General features: G+C 46.2%; 1 protein-coding gene across 1 annotated transcript; it reads right to left on the minus strand.

Annotated features, from left to right (window-relative positions):
* Positions 1-3,225: 3,225 nt before the first annotated feature.
* Positions 3,226-11,819, minus strand: LOC117052096 (ribonuclease Oy-like). The gene is made up of 9 exons (XM_033158820.1): positions 11,704-11,819; positions 10,840-10,897; positions 9,205-9,272; positions 7,522-7,579; positions 5,691-5,755; positions 5,415-5,528; positions 4,509-4,557; positions 3,494-3,568; positions 3,226-3,410 (listed from the first exon to the last, which is right to left on the minus strand). The coding sequence occupies exons 1-9, from the start codon at positions 11,817-11,819 to the stop codon at positions 3,243-3,245; spliced, it is 771 nt and encodes a 256-aa protein (XP_033014711.1). The 3' UTR covers positions 3,226-3,242.
* Between the last annotated feature and the right edge of the window lie 2,027 nt (positions 11,820-13,846).

Genomic DNA, 13,846 nt, shown 5'->3' on the forward strand with positions numbered 1-13,846 from the left:
GAGAAGAAGAGGTGGGGGGGGAGAGAGTTTGATACCACGGGGGTAATTCATGGGGGGGGGGTAATTGGGTTTTCCTTGCCCCCCATGTTGGAAGGGAAGACCACGCAGGCTCGATCTCCCGCCATCTAGGAACCCCGCTCCCAATCCCCCCCTACCAGTTGCAAATGAATTAAAACAGCCGCTGCTGCTTCTCCACACGTTACGGGTTCTCCACGTGTTAAGGGAGGATCCACGCCTCTCCCCCCACTTTGCAGCTAATAAGAGGGGTGGGGTGGGCGGGAGAGGAAGAAATCTGCAACGGCGACCAATCCGGTTAAAGAAAAAGGAGGGGGGGATCGGTGTCGTCACCCTCTTGCAGGCTCCTCCTCCACCCCGCTTGGGGATCCGTTGCAACGCCTTTAAGGATCGCACGCGCCCCGAGTAATGGGATAAAGATCACCTGTAGCAAAAAGCAGGGTTAAGATTTGTGCTGCTTCAGGTTTGAAAGGAAAATTAACCACCCTCGCCCCGGGGGGGGAATCTACTTGGTTTTCTCAGCTAAAGCCAGGTGCCTTTGGTTTATTTAATTTTTATTTTGCACGTGCAATTCTTGCTGCAGTTACAGGTAGCTAGCCGTGTTGGGTCTGCAATCAAAACAAAATAAAAAATAAAAAATAATCCTTCCAGTAGCACCTTAGAGACCCAACTAAGTTTGTTCATGGTATGAGCTTTCGTGTGCATGCACACTTCTCCAGATTCTTGCTGCTGTTCACGCTCCCGTTGCTCCTAAGGGCGCTTTGCATACGGATCCCGTGCAAATGGACTCAGAAGCAATTGCAATGCTCGCCATGATCTAATCCTTGTGCACGCGAGGTTATTTTATTTTGCCTCCTAAAAGGTGTCGATGCCTTGCCTGGGCTCACGACGGTCTCTGCAAAATGCAGAGAAGCGGCTTTGATGCACAAACATTTTAGGAACAAACGCTGCAAAGAGAAAGTGGCTCCACTTCGGAGTATACTAAGCATGTGATCGCTGCAAATCGGAGTTAAAGGGGTGGCGGCAGGTGGCGTATTCATTGCAACACCATTCAAGTTTTCAAACCTTTGCAATTGCTGCCTCGAGAGTGCTTGTGTGTTAAACAGATTTTTTAAAAACAGAAAGAAAATGTCTGCTTTTCTTAAATAAATTAATTCTTCTGTGAAACTGCTATAGCGGAAGATTTATTTCATTTATATCAGGGGTCACCAAACTAGGGCCCGGGGGCCGGATGCGGCCCAATCGCCTTCTCAATCCGGCCCCGCGGACGGTCCGGGAATCGGCGTGTTTTTACATGAGTGGAATGTGTCCTTTTATTTAAAATGCATCTCTGGGTTATTTGTGGGGCATCGAAATTCGTTCTTATTTTTTTTTCCAAAATATAGTCCGGCCCCCCACAAGTTCGGAGGGACAGTGGACCGGCCCCCTGCTGAAAAAGTTTGCTGACCCCTGATTTACAGGTGAAACTCGAAAAATTAGAATATCGTGGAAAAGTCCATTTATGTAAGCAATTGTTTTCAGTTTAATATATGAGATGACATGCAAAGCGAGATATGTGAAGCCTTTGCTTGTTATAACTGTGATGATTATGGCGCGCAGCTGATGAAAACCCCAAAGTTGAAATTGTTAATTTGGGGTTCTCATCAGCTGTACGCCATAATCATCACAATTATAACAAATAAAGGCTTGACATATCTCGCTTTGCATGCTGTGAGTCTATCTCATATATTAGTTTCACCTTTTAAGTTGAATTACTGAAAGAAATGAACCGTCCCACGATATTCTAATTTTTAGAGTTTCACCTGTATATCGTACCTTTCCTCCAAGGAGTCTTAACATGGTCCCCCCCCCCCCTGCATTTTGCCCTCACTTTATCCTCACAACCCTGCAAAGTAGGATCGGCTGAGAGTCTGGCTGGGTCTCTTGCCCATGAATTCATCTAATTTTCTCTTAAACCCACCCAGGTTGGTGTCCGCCACTGGCTCTTGCGGGAGGCTTTGATAAAAAATAAAATTAACGAAAACAACCGATAACTTGATGGCCTGTAATGTTTCCTCCAAATCCATTGTTTGAGGTGGCCAAGATCGCCTTGTCGAATACAGTGCTACCCTAGTTCTCAAACACCTTGCTTCCCAAACGCCCAAAACCCGCATGTCAGTGTTCCGGTTTTTGAACGTTTTTTGGAAGCCGAACATCCAATGCGGCTGTCAGCTGTTGTTTCCGGGGCGCCTGCAGAAGCCGCACCTTGATTTTCGAACATTTCGCAAGTCAAACGGACTTCCGGAACAGATTAAATTTGACGGTTTTGTTTTTGCTATTTATTTTGCGTTTTTGCTTTTGAGGCCTTTTGGTTTAATTTGCTTTTGCGACTGTGCAGAACCCAGTTCGTCTACTGATTGATGGATGGATGGATGGATGGATGGATGGATGGATGGATTGTGTGACTGCGGAAATGGATAAAAGCCCCGTCTCCAAACAATGACTATCATCCATGCAGCTAATTGTTGTTGTTGTTGTTGTTGTTGTTGTTGTTGTTGTTGTTGTTGTTGTTTAGTCGTTTAGTCGTGTCCGAGAAGTAACAGGCAAGCCACTCCAGTATCCCTGCCAAGAAAACTACATGGACAAAGACAACAGGCATATTTTATAGTACAGTACATTGATTATTGATTATTTTATGGATCAGTGGTCTCGTTAGATAGTAAAATTCATGTTAAATTGCTGTTTTAGATGTTTGTTTTTAAAAGTCTGGAACAAATTAATCCGTTTTGCAGTACTTTCTAGGGCAGGCACGTCCAACAGGTAGATCGTGATCTACCGGTAGATCACTGGACGTCTGCGGTAGATCACTGGTAGATCATTGGCTCCCCCCAAAGAAGCTGAACAACTGTGGGTCCCCTAAAAAAAGCTCGATATTTTACCTCCTCCCTGAAAAAACTCAACAACTTTGACCCGAAACCCCCCCCCAAATGGGCCTTCCTCCTTCCTAAAAAAAAAACCTCAACAACTTTGACCTGAACCCCCCCAAAAAGGGGGTAGATCACCGCCTGCGTTTAACTCTGTGAGTAGATCGCAGTCTCTTGGGAGTTGGCCACCCAAGAGCCCAGGGAATTCTATTAAAAGAACACACACCGGAGCAAGTATCCATTCCTAAATCTTTTATTTTGATTTTAGCTGCTTTATAGCCTTTTTTCCCGCCTTGCAGAATTCGCACCTCTGCCTGCCTGGAGTCAGGGGCAGGGGTTGCGTGGATACTTCTGGCTGGCGGGGAAATAGAAAACCCTCCTCTCGCTCCTGCAGGGCTTGTAAGGGGAGATGCTGGAGTAGGAGTCTGCGATGCAGCTGGAGGAGAAATTGCTGTGGAGGGAGACCTTGATTTGCACCAAGATTTGACGCCCCTGCAAAGAGGGAAGAAGATTTGAGAAGAGGGGGTACAACAGCAGGGCGGGGTCTCTGTGCTCAGGGAGGGAAGATAACCCACCTGGACATCAGTCACACACTGGAGTTCGTATTGGTCTCCCAGGACGGGCTGCAACACGGTCACTAAGGTGCTGAGCTGAGGATGAGAATTGCAGGCAGGACGGGGCAGAGAACTATGGTTAGGACATATACATGAAGCTGCCAAGCCAGATCATCGTTGTCTACACAGGCTACCAGCAGTAGCTCCAGGCCCGTCTTAGCCATAGAGGCTAGTGGCGCGGGGAACCACGGCGCCACGTTCTGGAGGGCGCCAGGGAAGTGGCGGAGGCTGGGCGCGGCCCCTCCCAGCATCAGTTTGCCGCCCTCGCCCGCCTCTGCCATGCCGTGCTGCGCCCGGAGCCTCCTTTTGGGAAAGCGTGCCATTGCGGATGCCCCCTCCCCGGCGTGCCCCGTGCCCTCCCGGGACGTGCGCCATCCCCCATGCAGCCAGCCAGCTGAACCCGGCGTGCAAACACAAGGAGCAGAGGAGCGTGCAATCGGGATCTTGGCTATGCATATGAGGAGGCGCAGGACCCGGCGAATCCATAACCTTCTGGGGTCCCGATTGCATGCTCTGCTGTGCCTCCCTTGTGTTTGCGCAGGGTGGATTTGATTTAAATCGCGATTTAAATCACTAGTCAGTAAGGCTTGATTTAAATCACAGTTTTCTACATAAAGACTAATTCTTGCTGGTATAACTTTAATATGCAAGTAGATGAAGATTTTTCGAATAACAACTTTTCATATTAGTTTCTTTTTATCCCCAGTTTAATAGGTTAATCATTCATATTTGGACAACTTTTCTGTTGTACTTAGGGCAGAATAACAACAACAACAACAACAACAACAACAACAACAACAACAACAACAACAACAACAACCTTAATAGACTTATTGCAGGCCAGGAGGATGAGGAGATGAATTAAAACTGTAATGAGGACCCAGCTATTTTATGGTGGCTTTCCTTAACCCACCCCGCCTCTCCTCCCCAATTTCTCAGATCTCCAGGGTAGCAAAAAATAGGAAGGAATAGGTACCTGGTAGCTCTGGATACAAGTTGGGATGACGGCAGCTCTTTGAAAGGCTCTGTGTTCAGAAAGGGAATGTAAAACAGGGTCATTTAGCTACAGCAGCAACTCCTGCCCTCCCCTCTAGACCGCTTGAAAACTGACGGTGATCTTGGCGCACCACTTAAATATTTTTCTGCCTGTGGTAGCCATTGTAAGGCACACTGTACTCGATGCCTGAAATATACTCAGAGTCAAGTGTGAATTTCATGCTCTTTATTTAGCTCATAGTAGCGATGAATGAATGTTTCCCCAAAACGTCTGCTTTATATACACTATTTACACAATGGGCCCCACGTGATTGGCTAATTCCTGGCTACTCCTGTAGGCCAATCAGGTTTCACTTCCACCTGGAGCTGGATTGGGTGGCTCCTGCGGACCAATCAGACTGCTGCATTCTGGATCCTATTGTTCTAGGACCAATCAGACTGCTGCATCCTGGATCCTATTGTTCTAGGACCAATCGGACTGCTGCATCCTGGATCCTATTGTTCTAGGACCAATCGGACTGCTGCATCCTGGATCCTATTGTTCTAGGACCAATCGGACTGCTGCATCCTGGATCCTATTGTTCTAGGACCAATCGGACTGCTTCATCCTGGATCCTATTGTTCTAGGACCAATCGGACTGCTGCATCCTGGATCCTATTGTTCTAGGACCAACCGGACTGCTGCATCCTGGATCCTATTGTTCTAGGACCAACCGGACTGCTGCATCCTGGATCCCATTGTTCTAGGATTCAGCTCAGTACATAACAATGCCATATGGGTTTTAATTGCATTTTACGTACATCTTCCCCACAGAATCCAAATGGCGATACGCCCCACGGCCGCCCCGGCTGCCACAGGAGGGCGCTGCCTGTTTCCCCAGCTCACCTGTCGATGTTGTATTTTGTACGCAGGAAGAGGGCGGCTCTGAAGTATTTGCTGGGAGAACTCAGGGCTTCCATGCAGCCGGCACAGCTCCCGTGTTTCTGCCACTCTTTCTCCCTGGGCGGGAGGAAGGAGTAAAACAACGGTTTTCAGGTGCACCCGGCATCTCTCTACCCGAGCCTTCCCCAACTTCGCCCCCTCCAGATGTTTGGGGTCGCAACGTCCGTCAGCCCCTTAACCCCACCCTCCTCCTCTATTTAGCCCCCCTGCCTCGGTTACCAGAACTGGAAGTTGCTCAAGTTGATGAAGGACGGCCAATGCTTGTTCAGTTCAGACGTCAAGTCCTGCAGGAAAGGAAGGCTACTTGAGACACTCGTGTTAGAGATTTCAGAGCTGCCTACGTGCAGAAATGCAGCTGTCTATCTGCAAGCAATTAAGTAATTAAGTAGTTGGCAGAAAGCCCAGATCTGCTCTCTCTCAGACCCTTAGCAACGACCTTGTGATTGGTCAATGAGTGCCTAAAGACTCAGCTCTGTGTGAGAGCTGTGTGGTTAGTGGTTAGTGTGGAGAAAGTGGTCAGTGTAGAGAGAGAGAGACAGGGAGGAAAAGATTTTATGTTTTGTTTCTTTTATTTGTAAAGACTGTAAATAGTAACTTATGGATGCTAGTTGCTTCAATCAATAAATACTGTATATAGTTATCCAGTGAGTTGCTGAGTTCCTGCGTTGTGCTGTCTAGTCAATTACACAACAGCCAGAAGCTTCCAGAAAAGTCTGCGTCTAACTCTGCGGTGTCCAGGAATACGATATACTCCTGACACTAAATCTTAAGAAATCATGTTGTCTGGGGCCGGCCCTACTGTTAGGCAAGTCACCTCAAGGGGCAAATGCTGGGCCATGCCTTCAAAGGGCTGGTTTTGACCTTTAAAGCCTTAAACGACTCAGGGCCGCAATACCTCAAAGGCTGCCTCTTTCCATATGAGCCTACCCAGACCCTGAGATCATCTTCTGAGCCCCTCCTTCATGTGCCACCTCCTCAAGAGGTCCAGGGGGTGGCAACACGAGGACGGGGCCTTCTCTGCAGTGGCTCCCCGTCTGTGGAATGCTCTCCAACAGGGAAGTTCGCCTGGCGTCTTCATTATACACCTTCAGGCGCCTGGCAAAAATGTTCCTTTTTAACCAGGCCTTTGGTTGACCTGATTGTCAATCCTATACCCTTTTAAAATGTGGCTCTCTTGTTGGTGTGGGGGAGTTATTGGGTTACTGTTCTTATTCTGATTTTATACAGGTGAAACTCGAAAAATTAGAATATCGTGGATAGGTTCATTTCTTTCAGTAATTCAACTGAAAAGGTGAAACTAATATATGAGATAGACTCATGACATGCAAAGCGAGATATTTCAAGCCTTTATTTGTGATAATTGTGATGGTTATAATAAATAATAAATAATAAAATAATAACATTTTTATTTATACCCCGCCCTTCCCAGCCAAAAAACCGGGCTCAGGGTGGCTAACATCAATTAAAATCACAGCAAAAAAAAACCATAAACACGATCAATTTAAAATAACAGATTAAAATACAAATTTAAAAATTCAATTAAAACTGCAGGTCTCAATTTCAAAATAACCCACCAATAAAAGATGAAGCATAAATATTAAATATTATGGCGTACAGCTGACGAGAACCCCAAATTAACAATCTCACCTTTGGGGTTTTCGTCTGCTGCACGCCATAATCATCACAATTATAACAAATAAAGGCTTGACATATCTCGCTTTGCATGTCATGTGCCTATCTCATATATTAGCTAATGAAAACAATTGCTTACATAAATGGACATTTCCACAATATTCTAATTTTTCGAGTTTCACCTGTATATTGTGAACTTTTCTGTGAACCATCCGGAGACCACTGGGCGGTATATAAATCAAACCAACAAGCCACAAGGGTCGCCTAGTCCTGCAACGCAGAAATGTTTCGCCTAGCGTGGGATTTGAACCCACAATCCTGAGATTCAATGTCTCATGCTCCAGCAGCTGAGCTGTCCCACATCATTGGAAGCAGGGCCACCGAAGCCAAACTTTGCAGCAAAAAAGGTTCTACTCACCACCAGGTCGGAAGGGAAGAGGTACCTATATGGGCAGCAGTCCATAACGTTGCTGGGCCTGTTGATTTAAAGGACAAGAAGAGCAGGTGAAGGAGGCTGGAAACTTTTCTATTCCAGCAGGCAATGAAGAATGCATCAGAGTTTCTTAATTTAACTTTGTTCTATGGTTTTAATTGTATGGTTCTAAGTATAATTGTTGTAAACAGCTCTGATATTTTTAACCAGCGTGTATGTGTACACACATACCATAAAGAAGGCTGATCGCCAAAGAATTGATGCTTTTGAATTCTGGTGCTGGAGGAGACTCTTGAGAGTCCCATGGACTGCAGGGAGATCAAACCTATCTATTCTGAAGGAAATCAGCCCTGAGTGCTCACTAGAAGGACAGATCCTGAAGTTGAGGCTCCAGTACTTTGGCCACCATATGAGAAGAAAAGACTGCCTGGAAAAGACCCTGATGTTGGGAAAGATGGAGGGCACAAGGAGAAGGAGACGATAGAGGATGAGATGGTTGGACACTGTTCTCAAAGCGACTGGCATGAGTCTGGCCAAACTGCGGGAGGCAGCGGAAGACAGGAGTGCCTGGCGTGCTCTGGTCCATGGGGTCACGAAGAGGCGGACACGACTGAACGACAACAACAGTGTGTACACACACACACATTTAATATCAGGGCCGGATTTAGGTTTGATGAGGCCCTAAGGTACTGAAGGCAATGGGGTCCTTGATATGTTCAGTTGTCCTTTGTCAACAACAAATTGTCGCTGTTTTTTTGTGTGTTGAATATATGCTATATGGTAATTTATTCTTCTTGGGAGGAAAGCAATGACAAACCTAGACAGCATCTTAAAAAGCAGTGACATCACCTTGCAGACAAAGGTCCATATAGTTAAAGCTATGGTTTTCCCAGTAGTGATGTAGGGAGCGGAGCGCAAGTCGGGGCAGGGAGAGGGGCGGGCCAGCGAAGAGGGGTAGCACCCCTCCTCGCTGGCCCGCCCCTTGCCTCCATGCCGCGGCGAAAAAAGCCGCTGGGGGGGGGGCTATTTTCGGAGTTGCCGGGGCAGAGCCACAGGGGCGGCCAGCGATGGGGGTGAAACCCCACCTCGCTGGCCGCCCCTGCAGCTCCGCCCCGGCAGTGTTGAAAATAGCCTTAAAGGGGGGGGGGAAGCCCAGATGGGCAGGGCCACCGCCCAAAGTGGCACCCCCAGCAGGGCGCCCCGCCCCCCCTTCCTACGCCCCTGCCAGCTGTCCTTTGTCAACAACCAATTGTCGCTGTTTTTTGTGTTCAATATATGCTATATGGTCATTTATGGATGTAATAGGTATCTTTGCACATGTAGAATGTGGGCACCCTATATATAGAAAGGAGCAAACCAGGGATATTTTAGGGAGCAGGCTAGCAGGTGGGGCCCATGACTTACATCATAGGAGCCAACACAACACAAAACACTGTTGCTGCATGTAGGTTTTATTTTATTTGTTTTTCATCTTATATTTTGGAAATGTACATCCAGTTTGTTTCCTTTAAATTTCCTGGGGGCCCCCAAGAGAGTTTGACCCTAAGCTATAACCTGTTTAGCTTATATGTGCCTGGAGTGCTCTGGTCCATGGGGTCACGAAGAGTCGGACACGACTGAACGACTGGACAACAACAACCCATACCAGCCTGAATGAGATCGCCTCACCATAATCCATGAATGGTCCAGTTGTGTGCGTCTTTCGGCATGACGCACTCAAACTTCTTTCCCAGAGCCTACAAATGCATCGCAGAAAGCAGAAGGTGCGTTAGATTCCCGGAGGTACAGCATAGCCTCAAACCTCATTTCCCCCCTTTTTGTGAATTGTACAGTTGGAAGGGGCTCCAAGGGTCATCCAGTCCAACCCAGGAATCTTTCACCCAACGTGGGGCTTGAACCCACGACCCTGAGATTAAGAGTCTCGTGCTCTACTGGCTGAGCTATCCTCTATTTATTCATACAGCTTAACAGTTAAGTAGAGGTTTCATTCCATTTCTGTCCTCTTCAACTCATATTTCTCCTTCTGCTATTGGACCAAGTCCAAACTCCATTGAACTACAACTCCCATCATCCCTTGCCAAAGGGCATGTTGCCAGGGGCTGATGGGAGCTGGAGTCCCCCCACGGCTGCATTTTTTTAACCCCTTCTCGCGGGTGTCGCTGCGGTCTAAACCACTGAGCCTCTTGGGCTTGCCGGTCGGAAGGTCGGCGGTTCGAATCCCTGCGACGGGGCGAGCTCCCGTTGCTCTGTCCCTGCTCCTGCCAACCTAGCAGTTCGAAAGCACACCAGTGCAAGTAGATAAATAGGTACCGCTCCGGCGGGAAGGTAAACTGCATTTCCATGCGCTCTGGCACTCGCCACTGTCCTCTGTGCACCAGTAGTGGTTTGATCCTGCTGGCCACATAACCAGGAAAGCTGTCTGTGGACAAACACCAGTTCCCTTGGCCTGAAAGCGAGATGAGCGCCGCAACCCCATAGTCGCCTTTTACCTTGCCAGGGCTGGTTTAAACGACCCCCGTGGGCCGCTTGTGGCCCATGGGCCTTAGGTTGCCGACCCCTGGACTAGACTTATCCGTCCAGGGGTCCTTGACCTGTCGCAACTGCTCTGCAGCTGTCTTATTTAGCCGGGTAATACGCACAGAGGCGTAGGAAGGTCAGGTGGTACCCGGTGCGGAAAATTTCTTGTCAACCCCCCCCCAATTGATTACCCCCCCCCCGGAAAAAAATGGTTTTACGTTATTTCATATTTTCTTACAAAGGAATAATAACAATAATAAACTTTTATTTATATCCCGCCCTCCCCGGCCGAAGTCGGGCTCAGGGTGGCTAATATCAGATGTACATAACATTGGTATAAAACCAAACTATCGTTAAATTACCTCCTAAAACATCTCAAAAATCAAATTAAAGTCTAATTAGATGGCTTTCCGCAGGGTTAGGGTTGGGAACAGTAAGTGCTCCACTGAACTGAAATCTCAGCCTTCACGACACAGGAAAACAGCCAAGTGAACAGCTGTTTTGGTGGAGGAGGGTCAAGATATTAACCGATATGCATGAAATTTCATATATAGCTATATAATCCCTAGTATAGTAAGATAAGATGGAGCAGGAATTCTTTTTAAAAAGGGGTTTTATGAACCGCCCTAGTAGGGCAGTAATTGTTCCTTGATAATTTGTCACCCCCTCCATTATGGAACCTGGGGCGACCCGTCCCGTACACACACCCCTTGCTACGCCCCGGAATATGCAGAGATTTTAACTGTTCAGAAAGGGAGTCTCCCCGAATTAGAAATTCTTACTCACTATGCAGAACGTTCCGGGCCACATCTGGACAAAGCTCATGCATCGCCAAGGACAGTCCCTGCAGTCAAAGAGAGAGTCAAAAGTCTGCAGATCAGCTCATTCTCCGCACCCTCACTTCCACCAAAAGACCGATACCGATTCACTGGAAAGAAAATACTATTGCCGCCCCCCCCTTTGATCAAGAGATAGAAGATGAACAGATCGCTTTTAGACACAGATTGGGTGTGGATAAATGCATTAATACTTAGAATGCATTTATTTAAAAATATTACGACTTGTTAATAATTGTATACTCATTGGAATAATAACCTTACTTATGCACCTGTATATCGTATTACAGTTTCAAGCGTCTTTCTTTCCCATTATTTGTCCACTGAATTTTTTCAATGAAATATATATATTTGTTTAAAAAAAAAAATCAGTTCCCGACATTTCTGTACCAGTTTGCGGTTTTATTTATTTACTGAATTTGTTAGTCTCTTTATCTTGCCCAGGGTGACTTCCAAACAACCTTTTCTTTTAGTAAAAACTTTCATATTTAGTAAAAAAAAAAAAAAAAAAGGGATCCTCGTGGAAAATTTTAAGGTCGATTTCTCATTAAATACACATTTTTGCAAGCTGTTTAACCTAACGTGTTCATCTATCTTATTTTTATTTCATAGCATTTATATACTACTTGATTGTGTAGACATATGAAGAAATGTCCCTTCTACTGATTTACGTTTCCAACACTTATTTCTTTATTTTTATACATTTTTGCTAATTTTACTGGCGTTCGGTACCATCCGTACATCATTTTCAAATAGGTTTCTTTCATTGCCACACATGCAGCCAATTTTAGCCCTTGCATGAGGTTCCACCTACCTAGAGTTGTCCACCTCGACCTGCTGCTGCTGCTGCCTCCAGAGATCCTCGGGACGAACCAGCAACCAGAAAAAACTTGTGCAGAAGAAACCCAGAGCGACTGAATTAGCTAGCATCATACCTGCAAGCAAAGCGGAGCTGATGAAGAAAGGAGGGGGTGGGTGGGAAACCAGCCGCTCTGTCAACGTGAAACCCAGAGTATAGAAACCTTCAAGTAGGGTTCAGTAATCCCAATGTCTTGATGACGAAAACAGGGCACCGGCATGTGAACGCATTGGCTAGATTGTTCCCAGTCACCAAGGACTCGTAGCTCAGCCACAGAGCGCAAGCTTCAGTTCTAGTATCCCTAAATTAGGCTAGGAAAAAACCCAGCAGGGCCTCTACCTGAGCTCAGATGCGTCAATGACCTGACTTTGTACAAACCAGCTACCTAAGCTGTACCAGTAGAAACAACAACAGACAGTCACGGTATCTGTACCTCAGAAAAAATACAAAACCGTGTATATCACTGGAGGAATTGCATCAATATGAAAACTAAACTGACAGTATCGTAATGCAAAGGGCACTTATAAATATTTCATCAAAGGCAAACCTATATATGCTGTAAATCATCAAAGTGCTAATACAAAGTGCAATTACAAAGTGCAAAAATACAAAGTGCCATAAATGTTCAATATAATGATGAAGATGGTATAGCAAATGTCTATCAGACGCGAAGGTCCATCCTCACAATGTTGGGGAAGGTTATTCAGAATCCCTCCAACATGTGGGTGTGTTCTCCCGACGGGTGGCTAGCTTCAAACTTCCCGTTTCACCGACGGTTTCTTCAAGGTCTGGACTTTTCTTTGGTAACAACAATGCAAACCATCAACTTCACTACAAATATACATTCCATTATACAATAAAAATTCAATTATACAATAAAAAGTTCATGTACTCACCATCAAATCAGAACAAAGAAAGAAAACATAACTCAGCTATTCACAGTGCCTAAGCTGTACCAGGCTGGGGTCACACAGCAGCAATCCACATGCCCCGATACGATGTCGTCCTTTCAGTAGGAGAGCCAGACACCAACTGGTGTTTAAAAGGAGAAAGACGGGGCAGGTTTCACTTCCCTTTGCGACGACCGAGAAGCAAAGACTCAGTTCCTCGTGGAGTCCCAGATTGCAGAACGGTTGCTTTGATCAGACCAACTTGGCCCTCAGTAGGCAAATGCAGACTTTAGGTTACAGGTAGGTCGCCGTGTTGGTCTGCCATAGTCAAAACAAAATAAAAAATAAAATAATCCTTCCAGTAGCACCTTAGAGACCGACTAAGTTTGTTCTTGGTATGAGCTTTCGTGTGCATGCACACTTCTTATCCCTTGCTTTTTCCGGTAAGACCAATTGCAGTCGTTAACAGGTTTTCCACACCTATCAGCCGATCCCCCATTCCCACCACCCTTCTGAGTAATACCCCTCCTCGCTCTCTCACTATATATAAGGGTCTGGTGACTTCTGTTTCAGTGTATCTGAAGAAGTGTGCATGCACACGAAAGCTCATACCAAGAACTAACTTAGTTGGTCTCTAAGGTGCTACTGGAAGGAATTTTTGTGTGTGTGTGTGTGTGCAGACTTTAGGGTTTCACAGAACTCTTTATCAAGGAGATCACCAGTGTCAAAGCAATGATTCTTCAACACCAACTTCGTTGGACTGGTCGTGTTGTTTGGATGCCTGATGATCGTCTTCTAAAGCAACTACTCTATTCCGAATTTAAAAATGGAAAGTGCAATGCTGGTGGTCGACAAAAGAGGCTTAAAGACTCTCTCAAGGCAAATCTTTAAAAATGCAGTATAAACACCAACAATTGGGAAACACTGGCCTGCAAGTGCTCTGATTGGACAACAGGCTTGACCAAAGGTGTCCTGGGCTTTGAGGACACTCGAACTCAGGACGCAAGGGAGAAATGCAGGAGCAGTCAATCAGGCTTCTGGAGGAAGTGAATCCGCAACCTGATTGGCCTACAGGAGTAGCCCTGAATCAGCCAATCATGCGAGGCCCATTGTGTAATTAATGTACATATAGCAGACATTTTGGGGAAAGATTCTTTCTTTGCTACCACGAGCTGAATAAAGAGCATGAAATTCACACTCGACTCTGA

Source organism: Lacerta agilis, chromosome 8 (assembly GCF_009819535.1).
Source record: "Lacerta agilis isolate rLacAgi1 chromosome 8, rLacAgi1.pri, whole genome shotgun sequence".
Classification (NCBI taxonomy): Eukaryota; Metazoa; Chordata; class Lepidosauria; order Squamata; family Lacertidae; genus Lacerta; species Lacerta agilis.

Excerpts from the sequence above, each read along its gene's own strand:
- LOC117052096 (XM_033158820.1), bottom strand. The coding sequence starts at position 11,819 with ATGCTAGCTAATTCAGTCGCTCTGGGTTTCTTCTGCACAAGTTTTTTC. Across the intron at positions 5,529-5,690 it reads TTGAGCAACTTCCAGTTCTG|GGAGAAAGAGTGGCAGAAAC; the intron begins GTAACCGAGGCA and ends CCTCCCGCCCAG. Across the intron at positions 4,558-5,414 it reads ACAAAATACAACATCGACAG|AGCCTTTCAAAGAGCTGCCG; the intron begins GTGAGCTGGGGA and ends TTCTGAACACAG.